General features: G+C 48.3%; 1 protein-coding gene across 1 annotated transcript in view; it reads right to left on the bottom strand.

Annotated features, from left to right (window-relative positions):
• ptgfrnb (prostaglandin F2 receptor inhibitor b) overlaps positions 1 to 13924 on the bottom strand; it is a 54986-nt gene that overhangs the window by 9073 nt on the left and 31989 nt on the right. The window contains exon 11 of the mRNA XM_076017401.1: positions 11914 to 12021. Within this exon, the coding sequence (XP_075873516.1) occupies positions 11914 to 12021 (108 nt within the window). The remainder of the gene's footprint in view (positions 1 to 11913; positions 12022 to 13924) is intronic.

Here is a 13924-nt window from a genome sequence, read left to right as displayed (position 1 = left end):
AAAAAAAGAATCTCCATCATCGCAGCCGGATGATGATGATGATGATGATGATGATGATGATGGTGATGGTGATGAAGATGCAATTGGACACAGTGGCAGAAAGTGTCCGATCTCTGCGGGCGAAAAGCGAGGACGAACGGGAAGTGACACTAATTGAGAGGGGTGAGCGGGTCGGCTGACCACCAACCAACACACACGCACACACACACACGAGTGAAGTTCTGACACAAAGAGCCGACTCTGTTATTGAAGAACAGCCAAACGGATTCATGTAGAAATACAACGGAGGCTTCACAATTTGTGTCAGTCTACGATTTAAAGCAGCACAATGTCTTCCTTCATGTTTTTTTTTTTTTTTTTTAACTTTAAGGTGATCGTTTCCAAATAATTTTTTTGCAATTTGCACGGCAACAATGCCACTGGCACAGCGCCACCTGCTGGCCTGGTAAAGTACTATATCATTTTTCAAGACCCCACCGTACCATACGACAAAACCTAAACACCTAAATACCTGGGTATAAAGGCTAACTGCTGTAGCTTGTTAGCTCACTCTTACATGTACTGTATGTGTGAGTAAAGAGAAGAAAACAATATGGGTTGAATCAGGGGGGAATCAGGAATAGACAAACAAGAGATAGGACCGGCGCTTTCTTGCGAAAGGGTGCTGGGCAGGCAACCATTGTTCCCCTCGATCTACTGTATATCAAGCCAGCAGGAGGAGCTGTGTGAGTGGTAAGGTCAATGAAAAAACATCTCTTTCATGTACTAATAACTCGCATGAAGAGGTCTCATCAAGAACTTTTGGCACGGGTAAAAGAATTAGAAGAAATTAACTCCCAACTCCCAGGGCTCTGATATCATCACAGAGTACAATCAGGATCATGGGGATTGAGATTTATGGAGCGCAGCGAACGATCAGTCTGACAGAGGTTTTTTTTTTTTTTTTGATTGAAGTAAAAGAAGCCTTTTCGCAGCTGCTTTCTTGGCAGAGACGCGACGATTGCCTCAGCGTTAGCATGTGGTTCTGCTGGGAGAGTCTGTCCATCAACCGCGGCTCCCCATTGGCCCGCACCACTGCAGAAGGAAAAACAGACCTCACAGGCTTTGACGTAGGCGGGGTATGATAAACACCTCCATCCGGCGGGCGCATAGCCGACGTAACCTGAGGTAAGAATCACATCCTGACCTGGACGAGACGGTAATCCCCCACCAGCTGAAGCTCCGATCTGCATTAAAATTCCCTGTTGCAGCTGCAGGCGAGAATTGCGCATTGATGTTTCAAACGTGGGCACTGGGGAGGACGCAGCAAATATTTAGGACGACTCCAGCACACGGCTTTGTTTCGAATGATTTAGAGCAGAGATTGCCAAAGATTTTGGAACTGACGAATGGTTGATCAGTAACACATCCGAGCACAAAAATACAACCCCAGATTTTCTTTTTCTTTTTTTTTTTTGGAAACATCCCGGAATTCCCCTAAAAGGAGCAAGGTCACGGAGTACTGGCCAACTGGAATGATCGATTGGGTGTCCAATTATGTTTGCAAATTATATCAGAATCCACGACCAAGAAAACTTCAAACGTTGAACCCCACCAACATTTTTCAAGGAAGCCTGAGCGCTTGATTCTAATTGTTTCTGGCTTGCGTGACATGTTGGTATAAGAAGGGTGCGGCTATTTAAAACTAAAAAACAAGACCATCAAGGAAAACTGCATTGTTACTTTCACAGTAATGCAATTTTCTTTTGCGCAAACAACATGATGACAAAAAACCCCCCAAAACAAAACACAGATGCTCCGTTAGGCTGGGACGTGATCGGATATTTTCTAGTCCCACGTCAAAGTGACGGCATTCCGATACAATGCGTTACTTAAACAGCCGACAGTCTGTCGCACTTGCAACAGCAGCGGGTTAGTGTGTGGCACTGCCGCCGCCGCCGCCGCTCGTGATCAAAGACGCGCTTTGCATAATTCGGCGGGAGTGACACTTGTTTCAGTGCTCGAGAACCTGCAGCTATAATTAGAAAGTATCTTTCTTCTTCTTCTCCTGTTTTTCTCTGCAGCTAGCCTCCACAATTCTCCGGCCTTGTTCTTCATGGCGGAAGAGCCGGAAAGCGACGATTTTTGGGCGACGCTCTGTGATTGAGGAGGTGATTTTGGTAATCCGTGCCTGGCGAGGAGCACTCAAGTTACGCCTCCCGCCCACCAGGAGGTGCTACTGGAGGACGTGACAGCTTTGCCGCCGCCTTCTCCCCCTTTGCCCACAGCTGTTCCTCGGCTCAGCGCACACCCCGGCATCGCCCTCCCCCCCCCTCGCACACGGACCTTTCTAACCTCCTACGTGAACTGTTGAACTCAGTAACACCCACGACGTTTTCCTCGATGAGCCACAGGCTCCGTCTGCGCTGCACACGCAGAGCGAGCAAGGAGCTGTACTTCCACCACTTCTTTCCCTCAGTAAGAGTGAGGCAGATGATAAAAATAATCAATATAAGACAACGTGCACGGCAAGGCTTAGCACACCTCGGATTCTTCGCACGCAGGGCACAAACGTTGGATCTTGACGACAGTCCAATGATCTCGCTGAAAAACCCTCCATTCTTTGTAAGTACATGGGTCTTCTTTAAGCCGTGAAACCCTCCAAACACGGCTTGCCGACAAAGCGCACCTAATCCGTCTGAAAGAAGTTCCAAGCAAATCACTGGTATCTCTGTCGGATTTGGTTCCAGGGCACTTTGGGCCAGGCGCGTCACTCTGGGAAAACCATACGATATCCTTCCGGTATGCTGGTTTCTTGAGTTTGCTCAAGGGTCAGTGACAGAATCAAGGACTACAGCATCAGCAGTGTTGAGTTACAGCGCAAAATTGGTATTCTCACAGATTGCTCAAAATAGCTTTGGGCATCAGAGCCGGTAGAGGTTGATTTGTACGGGGGTACAACCTTGTTGATATCCTAAAGGCTCAGACACTACTCCACTTCCAGTTTTTTTTTTTTTTTGTTATTTTCAATCTGCAAAAGATTAAAAGTGGGAGGCAGCAACAGTCGGCCTCTTGTCTGGTCTTTTGGTGGGAAAACGTTGGCGGTCTGAATGAGGCGGCTGTGACTTGGGTCAGTAGGTCCATCGCTCAAGGGCTCAAGTACCACAGATTTGTTCCCTGTAATTGGCCGAGTGTGAAAATGCCACGGGGCGGTGGTGGGGAAAAGTCTTCTCACACCTGAAATAGCTACCGGAGCACAAACATTTGACAGCATTTGGCAGCGACGAAACCGGCTGTCAACATTTTTTATTTTTTTGCTTTGTCAGCGACTCGATGACTTGTATTCGACAATGCAGCCTGTCAGGGCTTCAAGAGGAGGACGGCTGTGTCGGCTGGCTGGGAGAAGAGGAACTCCAGCGGCAGCAGCCTAATGGAATATCTCGCCCGTGTCTGAGCTAATAAAACCAGAATGGCCGTCTGTGGAAATGAAGACAGCCTGATTGGAATTTTTTCTGGATTAATCCCTGGAGGAGAGTCCAAGGCGTTCAAAAGAAAGAAAGAAAAAAAAAACCCCGCCGGGAACACACACACACACACACACACACACACACACACACACACACACACACACACACACACACACACACACACACACACACACACACACACACCTTACCAAAAAAGCTTGACAATTACCACTTGTACTTCTAATGAAACTAACAGTGTGTGTTCTCTGCTCCATAAAGCAGAACTGCGCCGCCAGAGCAGAATACTAAACACTATAAAAAACACGATGGAGCCTCCCAGAGACAAAGTTTCCCTCGTTACTGGCTGCATGCCTAATAAGACGTGCAGCTAATGGATGCAAATTTCTCCTGATATTTGGCACATTTTACTTGCAGATGCCCTCTGCGATGTGCGAGCTGCTCCGATGCATTCCGTTTTTTTCATTTTTCGGAGCTGCTGAATGATTTGTTGTCTTTAATGGAGATCAAAAAGAGGCGAGCGACGTTAATCAGCCAGCGGGTTTTTTTTACCGTAGAGTGAAAAGACCAGGAATGAATTAATCTACGATCAATTGATCGGACGAATCCAGTTCAAACGCTTTCTTTCCGCGGTACGACTCAACGCCGCCGTTCCCCTAACGACCACCGGATGGCGTGTCGTTCCCTTGACGAACCCGACCATCCCATCGCTAGCTCGGGAATCTGAGCTAGACCTCCGATGTTTTGTAGAGACCCTGTTCGGATCTCAGGCGGCGTCCTTATTTCCTAGTTAACCAGAAGTACCAGAAGAAGAACCAGTGAGTGCGAGAACGACCGCGCCGCCGCGCCGCTGTTCAGGAAGACCTGCCTAATATTTGCAATTTGTGCTGCTGCAGCTCGAGCGACTACCCCTCCCCCCTCCCCACACCCCACCCCCCGCCCTCCAGCTTTCATTCCACCCGTCCTCCGTTCCTGTTTGCTCGAGTTCTATTTGCACATGTTTCCCCCCCCACCGCCACGGTATAAATATCCACGGCGAGAAGGCGGCGTTTGATGTTTGGGAGTCGAGACCTTTTTTCTCTCTCTCGCCCGCATCTGCCGAACACCTAAAAAAATAGGAAGTTTTGATGTATATTTTTTTTTCCTTTCTCTGAGTCAGCTCGAGGACCCGGCACATTAGAAGGGACTTTCTCTGACACCCGGATGAATAAATGACTTTATAATAAGTGGCGCAAATCTTTGATATTTCCACCCCCTTTTGATTTCTACCTAGTCGAGACGGAATTGGAATTATTGTCCTTGGGAGGGATTTGGAAAAGCCTGTTTTTCCCGAATGGCTGAAATTGAACGATTTGCTCCTTTGAATCGAAAAAAAAAAAAAAAAAAAAAAAGCTGCTCCGCCCCTGTAATATTTAACACTGGAGCGTTGCCGGCGTTCGCGCTCGGTGACTGTCACCGTGAGAGATGCTGCTCATAGAAAAGCGGCGCCCGGGAGAGCAGTGCGGACCGTAGCCTGAGCCGCCGCCGGCAATCCTGTATCTGTATTTACATGCAAATATGGGCTGATGTGCGCAACGCCCCCCCGGCAAACCCCCCACCGCCCTCTTTGATATAAACAAATAAATCTGAAATCTGGAGTTTACAGTAACCGGATTACCGGTGCGGCGTGCTTCCAGGTATGCGTGGGAAAGATCGAACGGACGGATCTCGAGGACGGCGGCGTCGGTGGGGGATTTTGGGGCAAAAGGGAGAATTTGTGTTGAAATAATCCCGCCCGCTCGGATATAGAACCCACAACCTCCTCCCTTACCCTGCACTAGCTTCTGTCTGAATGAGCACAGACTTCGATCTAGTCCCTAGTTTCCTCCTACCTAAATTCACTGGATCTGGGATGTGATGATGTTATTGAATTTGGAGAAAATTAGGTACCGTATACATGGAGCAGAGGATCAATATAAGAAAACCTGGTCATCATTTGGTAATTGTGCAGAAAGCTTGACCCTGGCATAAGTTACTCTGGTGTTTCATGGCCGTTAATTGAAAGGCTGATGGATTTAATAGAACACATGAGACTTTGAAAATGATTGTGATTCTCCGGAGACACTAACAATATGTGGTACCTGATATTTATGTCTTGTCTACCTGCGTTCTTATTTTTATTCCATTTTCTTTTTCTTCATTTTTTGTTGTTTTTGTTTTGTTTTTTCAATGTATTGATGTATTGTCCGATGATATATGTCTTACCAATACCTTTAAAGTTTGATTGTCAACCCAGCTGCTGGTCACGTGGACGGCTGGTGCAGGTTTGGGATTTTTTTCCATGTCACGCTATGCTGCATCTCAAGCAGCTAATCCAAATATAGAATTTCCAAAGTAAAGCTCACATACCAGATCTGCATCTTAGACACTTATTGGGTCTAAAAACAACAACAACAACAAAAGAAGTCCAGAACTTTATTATCCAGCTAGAGAACAGAGTTCCTTTGGTCTCAAAAGAGCTTGACCTTTGACCTCCAAACCAACACAAGGCCTGCTTGTGAGCGCAAGCGGACATGCAGCCTGCAGTTGGAGCACTTCCTGAAACACTTTGCGGTGTCAGCAGGGCAAACTGTGCAAGCGGACCAATCGTGGCTCGGCTCCTCTCTTCCTTTTGGCCACCTGCTCTGATCCGATCGCATTCCTCCACTCCCTCCTCTTCCCTTGGCCACTTTGTTAAAAAAAAAAAGAAAAAAAAAAAGAAAAAACGCTCCCCCTCGACCCCCCCGGCCCTTATTTTCTTAAATCTCCAGGAAAAATAAGAAAAAACTTTGCATTCTGTTCCCTCTCCGGCCTCCTCCGCGTTTCTTTCTTCCCAAACTCTGCCTCCTCTATTCACTCCCGCTCACTTCAACAATCTGTTTCTCCCACCACTCCAGCCCATTCACCCCCCCCCGCCCCCCCACACCCCCAAACCCCCACCCTCCAACCCTCTCCCTCCATCTATTCTTCCCCAACCTCGCTCTGTCTCCCCGGCCGGCTAACAGAGCGTGAGATTGGCTAATTAACGGCTGCCTGTCGGCCCCTGCAAAGACAGCTGGGTAATTTGGTGAGAGAGAGGAGAGGAGGCAGGAGGGAGTGACGCGCGGAGGGGTGTAAGAGGAAGTGTGTGTGGGGGTGGTGGGAGGGGTGAGGAAGCAGTTCCGCGTGGCTGCGGGGCTGTTTATGAATATAAAAACTTTCCTTTAAAAAAAAAAAAAAAGATAAAAATCCCAAAGCAACGCCAATATGATGCGTGGAGGGAATTAGCACTAACCAAAAAAATACAACCCCGGCTAAGGCCGATTGATTGTTCCCATTTTGGCCGAATCCATGAGATCCAACTAGTAAGCAGCAGGCGCGAGCAGAGAGGGGGCCTTTAAAATTACAGCCTGGTATTTCTGGAGCTGATTCTCCTGGATCGGTGGAGCTGCTTGCATCCAAGCCGGCGTTTGACAATCGCCGTCTTAATCTCCTCCTCCTCCTCCTCCTGTGAGGTTTCTTTTTTAGAGCCCCACGTGCACGTGAACCAACCGAGGTTTCCTTCCCTCTGAGGGAGCGAGTGGTGCGCCGCGATTTGGAACAAAAGAGCGCCTGTCCTTTAGAAAAACAGAGGAAAAAAGAATGAAACTGAAGAAAGAACACAAACTGTTGCGCACAGGAGGAAAAAAAAAAAATCTCTTGACGATGATGTCATCGCAAATGCAGAAACACTCTCGCAGCTATTTTATGACTTACTGATTATTAATAACGTTTCTCCAAGTTCAGGTGGGCCAGATTAAAAAGTTTACTGGGCCGCATATGGCCCACGGGCCGTAGTTTGCCCGCACCTGAACTAAACCGATCAAACCATGTCATCGCAAACGTAGCAACTTTCCCACGCACGCACAGCTAAAGAAGCTGCAGCCTGCACAACAGGGCAGGAAATCGTCGGGTTTTTCCGGCGATTGGTGCAACTTCAGAGAAGAACTCCGGCTCGGAAAAGACAAAAGTCGTGGCAGCAGCTGGAAGCGCGACACTTAAAACACGGCGTCGTGCTTCAGTCTCGTCCTGCGCCCCTCCCTTTTGCAAAACAACAGCAGCAACAACAACAACAACAACAAAAACCCAATCCGATGCCATCTGCTCGCCGCCGTTATCGCAGCTTGAAACCGCAACCGGGTGCAACTCGCAACCCAGACGAGGCCCGAAGGCTTCCGAGGGGCTTTGAGGGGAAGCGAGTGGGAGCTTCGGCGAACATGTGCTGCGTGACGGGGGAGGGGGAAAAAATATGAAAAAAATAAACAAAAAAAAAAACAACAAAAAAATGAGCAAGCGCTCCCCGGCGACTCGGCCGATGGGGTTCGTCAACAGGGGGCAGCAGCGCGCGGCGGGAGGGAGAGAGAGAGATTCATCCTGGCGAGGGTGGGTTGGGGGGGGGCTGTAGCCTGTGAGCGCTTGCTGAAGAATGCAGACGGCCACAATCAAGCATGCGTGTGTGTGTGTGTGTGTGTGTGTGGTTACGCAAGAATCTGCAAAAAAATGTAGACAAGTCCCGAGACTTCTTTTTTTCGTAAAAGACAACGTATCCGTGGTTTGATAAGACATCCCGAACTTTTCGCCCCCTGTTGGGGGAATTCTAGTTTTGCAGCGCCAATATAGGGGCGACGCCCACATGAGTGCTGGGTTCGGTGTGTGTGGGGGGGGGGGGTGGTAGTCAAACCTACTGTAGACCTAAGGTTGCTCCTGGAGGGGGCGCTGACTCTTGTAGCGCTCAGCTTCCAGGTGTGAAACACTGACGTACTGAGCAAGTGGAGGAGCAATGAGGGGATATTTGGGTGCGCGTGCGTGAAGGTGTGTGTGTGTGTGTGTTTCACGGAGCCCATCATAAAAACAAGCTTGAACAAGAGAGGAATGTGTGACACACACACACACACACACACACACACACACACACACACACACACACACACACACAGAGGACTCACACTAGCATCATCCCTCTTGGGCAATTTCCTGTAGCTCCTTTATGATTATTCATTTGTGTCAGAACAATGAGGCGGAGAAGGTGAGGCTGTGGCTAACCAAGCATGAGCCGCACTCTTAACACGCACGCACACACACACACTGACACACACACACACACATAAGCCTGAGCCAACTGTACGACGCGGCTCCCATTACTCAGCTGGAATAACTGTACAAATGACCTGCAGCCTTAATGGCAATAAAGGCTGGAACGCAGGTGCAGCTTTATGGCGCGATGTGTCAACACACAAACACAGACACACACACAGACGCACACAAAATGTCATTTGGCGGACGCTTGCCCACGCCTTTGTTGGTTCGGGCTGCTTCGTCACCAACGTTTCTCCGGTGTGTCATCGAAAACCTTCTCACTTGTTTTTTTTGTTTTTTTTGCTTTGTTTCGCCGAGCCGTCCTCGAACGCACCGGACAGGAGGAACTTCCTCCAGTCCTTTCTGAAACGAGCGGAAGCATCTACGAGGCTGCTCATTGTCGCAAAACCTGTTTGTTCAAAGGTCACAGGTAACCAACCTGAGCGGACGACAAACCTCGGCGGGTTTCTTCTCCTTTCATCAAATTCTAATTTGCCCGAATATTTGGCGGCTCTTTGATGATCGTTGACCATAAATGAACATGGAAACTAGGCGTCTGTCACATCAAAGGAGAGATTTCTATGTCAACAGCAATTCTTTACAAGTCAAGATGTGTTTTAAACCATAAGGTCAGAGTATTTCAGTGCTCACTCACACTTCCTTATATCACACATTGTGTGGAAGTCTGGGAGATTGAGGTGCAGAACACCCGTCACCGCGACTGTTCAACTACGAGAACAAGCGATACAACTGATCAACACGGCTGATTACGATGCACATGCTGAGACTCATATTATGAAATTCAAGGATCTGGTGTTTGATAAAACAATGCAAATAAATGTACAGAGATAAATCAAATTCACTCCCAGTCAGTTGACACACATTCTTCTGTTCAAGAGAACAAAGCATGATTTAAGAGACGTCTGTATATTCAAGGTACCAAATGACCCCCTTCAAAATAAAAGATGTGTATCTGTAGTTGGTGTTTCGTGATGGAATAACGTCAATACTGAGTTAAGATTGTGTATTAAAAAAAAACATTTCTGCTTTTCAAAAGGATGGTCGGTAAAGCCATTTTTGAGGCCTACAAGTGTTTATGATTTGATGATCATTTCTTCCTTTATCTGAAACACTTCCATGTCACATCAGGTGTGATTCCTCTCTTCAATTTGCATCTACGTTATGATTTACGTTTTCTTTTTGGGTTTGGACGCCGTTAGAAATGCGTGGCGTTCATCGTTTGTGTGGCAGAATAAAACTCAAACTCAGCTCAAGTCGGGACGATCAGCTCCGTCGCCCTCCCACCCGCCCACCCCCCTCTTTGACCCCGACGTTGAAGAAGCAGCGCGTGATACTGGAGTGCCGCCGCCACAGCGTCTTCCTTCCTTCCTCCGCCGCCTTTGACGAGCCGTGTGAGGCGGTGGCAGCAGCAGCAGCAGGGGGATTTAGTCCCGTGGAGCAGCTGTCTGAGAGGGAGCCCAACTCGGGGCGACCCCCCCACCCCGCATCCCCTCCACCCCCCACGACCACCCGCAGCCGCCCCACCGCTGTCTTCACAGGTGCAAAGATGAGAACAGTGAGAAAAACGTGCAAATAAACTCTTGCACGTGAATTCCGACAATTTTCTGATATGCAACACACACACACACACACACACACACACACACACACACACACACACGTTAGGCTGCAGAGGAAGACGCACTAGCGGTGGCGGCGGTGACAGATGGGGCAGGTGGGGGGAGGGGCGGAGAGGGCGAGAGAGACGCTGTGAGATGTGCTTAAGTTGAGGGAGGAGTGGGGAGGGAAGACAGACGGGTGTTTAGTTTGTGTGTGTGTGTGTGTGTGTGTGTGTGCATGGGACAGAAGGAGGAAGCGATAAACGGAGGCACGGCAGTGACGCGGCGACGGGTCGCGCCGCAGATGGTTTTCATCCGGGAAGCGGCGGAAGCCCCCGTGTGCAAAAATTAAAACATGGAATAAAAGCTTGAGAAGTAATAATAATAAAAAAAAAAACATTTTTCTTTCAGTCTGAAAAGCATGTACGCTTTATGCCTCTTTGCATTTGTCACGCGCCAACGGTGCAACGCATCTCGGAAAGCAGGGAAACGCCGCACTGTGTGGAAGCAGTCAGCGGTTGTCAGAAGTCGGGTGAAGCGATGAGGCGTCGACACGTGCGCTCAAACATCTGCAAAAGCCTTCTTTGATCTGAGCCTTATTTTAAAGACGGACGTGCAAGATTTCTGGCAGCGGGCCTGAGCGACCCGGCGGCTTGCAAACGCTTCGTTCTAACTGAAAACACACCTGATGTTCCCGCTCTGGTGAAAAAGGCTTTAAAGCCGAGACTGGCATGCAATCAATAAAAATGGGAAGAAAACAAAACTTAGGGCTGCACCGATACCGATCCCAGTATGGGGTATTGTTACCGATGTCGGGGTTGAGTACTCTGCTCATAATCGTAAAAATACTTGCGGACACCACAACACCAATACAGTTGTATATGTATCGATACGACAATTGTGTAAAATTTGTGTTTTTACTGCAGTGAAACTTGTGACACTGTTCTTGAAAAAAAACTGTGGAAAACTTAAAAAAAAGAAAGAAAAAAAAATCTAATTCTACAACGCATATTGGCATTATCAAGCACCCAGTATCGTATCAGTGAGTAATGAAACACGAGTACTCATACTCTACTCGTTGTGCAAAAAAGTGGTATCAGTAGCTGCGTTTCCATTACCGCTAGAATTGCGCAAAAACCTAAATATCGCAATAAAAAACTGGTCATGGAAACACCACAACTTGGAAAAATCTAAAATACGGCTAAAAGGTTTTGAAGCTCTCACGAGGTGGTTTTTCAGACGTATCGATATAGAGGTATATCGCAAAAAAGTAATGGAAGCACTTGTTTCACATTTACGCGTCAGCAGACGTGACCACCGTACAAGGTCACGTGACCGGTTCACTTCAAGTGAAAATGGCGCAGAGGAGGAGGTGACGGAAATTTTCTCTTACAAGTAATCAAAGAGAAAAATACAGCAACCATTCTTCACAGCAAACAAACGTAAACAAACAAAAGCAAACGTAATTCTAAGAATTACGGCTTGTGCGCTTCACACCATCCAATGGAAACACCTGCAAATGGCAATTGTACTTTGTTGAAATTTTTTTTAGAAATATCGCTTTTATTTTGTGAAAAATCGTCATGGAAACACAGCTAGCTCCTCTGTGTGTCCCATAACAGGAGGTCCTCATTAATGGGTGTGGAGATGTCACACCATTTCCCAAGCATTAGCCTTAGCATTAGCACACTGCCAGTGTGTGTGTGCGTGTGTCGTACCAGTCTTGGGCGAGGATCCCAGCACGCTGAGCGAACACTCCATCTTGGCCGTCTCCCAGGGGTAGACGGTGATGACGTCGTGGCGGAGGGCGATGGAGAAGGAGGGACCTGCGGCGGGCGACAGAGACGGAGACGACATCATCAAAGGGACTCGTTTGAACACGCAGCCTCCTTTTTTAAAAACACACGCCGCGGTCCCTGAGGAGCGGCAGCGACGGCAGGGTGCTGGAGCTGAGACGAGCTCAGCCTCGGCTCGGCTCGCAGATGGCGGTGAAGCGTGTTAACAAAAAGAAAAACAAAGATGTACAACATCTCAGTGCACCAGAACGCCTACATTTTTCTTTCTGCAACGGAGGCCCGTTGGTTCCTGATTGGCTGCTCCTCCTCGCCCACTACGCCTATCCGCTAACCAACGGGTGGGCAAACTTTTTGACTGGTGGGTCATGATGGGTTCTAAAATATGACAGAGGGGGCTGGAGCAGCAGCAGATGGATGGAGTGTTTTGGTGAGCCACCTCATAGGAGGAAGATATATATCATGGGATAAAGTAGAAAACAAGTGATTTGATGTCAACTGAAAATGAACAAAACCAAAGTTACAACACAATATGTGTTTTTAAAGCCCCACGGTATTTAGCTCTTTATTGAAATGACTCTTAAAACACTGAAAAAATGGATGAAATGCAGCTATTTTATGAGTTACTATTAATAGAATTTCTTCAAGTTCAGTGGGCCGGATAAGCTTAACGGGCCATAGTTTGCCCATTTCTGCCCTAACCCAATCAGAGACAAGCAGGGGCGGGTCTCTGCTGATCTCTGTTGCAGAAAAAGCTCCATCAAACAATTCCGTGAGTGGAAAATCTGGAGTTGAAACCAGAGAGCGCCCCCCCGCTGGCCACGTAGACGATGCAAAACGAGTTTCAGGGGTCAGCGTTTGTCCTGCACTCAGGGTAGTCAGAGGAAACCCAGCAAATGCATGCGAGGAATCAAACCCGCAACTCAAAACTGGGCGACGCTTTCGCCAGGCGAGATTCCTCGGAGGCTCTTCTGAGTGAGGAGGCGGAGGATGAGCCAGCTTAGCGAGCTGGTTAATGAACTGAGGCGCAGTGCAGAAGAGGACGAAGGCTGACGGATGGATGGATGGACGGAAGGAGTGAATAACTGACAGATGATGGGCAGCGACGGGCCGACGCCTCGGCCGTTAAAAAAAACGAACAAATGTCCCCCCCCCCCCTCCCCCGCCATGTGCCGGATGGCTCCTCCCACTGAGGGCTGTGAGACTCAGGGGATTAAAAAAAAAAAAACTTAAAAAAAAATCAGCAGGAAGTGGAGGTGATGAGGCGATTACACCCACGGTTCGCCTCATCGGAGTCACAACAAGCAGCAGCACCGGGCTTTAATCATCTCAACGTGTGACGGCGGCTCTCGAGTGGAATTGAACCTTCTCCTGCTTCATTTCATGATCCCAAAAGACACCAAGTCAGGGCTGGGCAAACCTCTTGACTGGTGGCGCCACAGTGGGTTCTAAAATTTGACAGAGGCGGCCGGAGCAGCAGCAGACGGATGGAGTCTTTTGGTGAGCCACCTCATAGAAGAGAAAACGTGCTTTAATGTCAATTGAAAATGAACAAAAGCAAAGTAGCAACAAAATCAGCGTCTTTGAAAGCCCACTGGTATTTAGCTCTTTATTGAAATGACTCTTAAAACACTGAAAAATGGATGAAATGCAGCTATTTCATGACTCACTGACTAATTAATATAAGTGCTTCTCGGAGACGCTATGACGGAGCTGAAGCGCTGAAGGCGACTCTCCGACTTTGTGTTTTCACACAGCAGGGGCGACGGGATGTTTGTGCACGAGCTCCTCTTGCGAACGCACGTGGTCCGGATGGCTGGGATGATTGTCGGACGACCTCCTGACCTCCAAGGTTTGCGGGTCAGGAGGTCAAACTGAATCCTCCGACTCTCCAAACCGACGGCGAGCACTCGCAGCTACGCGCCGCGTTTAAGAA

The sequence above is a fragment of the Nelusetta ayraudi genome, unplaced genomic scaffold, assembly GCF_046127955.1.
Source record: "Nelusetta ayraudi isolate G7.1 ecotype Tasmania unplaced genomic scaffold, CSIRO-AGI_Nayr_v1 ptg000006l, whole genome shotgun sequence".
NCBI lineage: Eukaryota > Metazoa > Chordata > Actinopteri > Tetraodontiformes > Monacanthidae > Nelusetta > Nelusetta ayraudi.
This window is presented reverse-complemented; position numbering and strand designations above follow the sequence as displayed.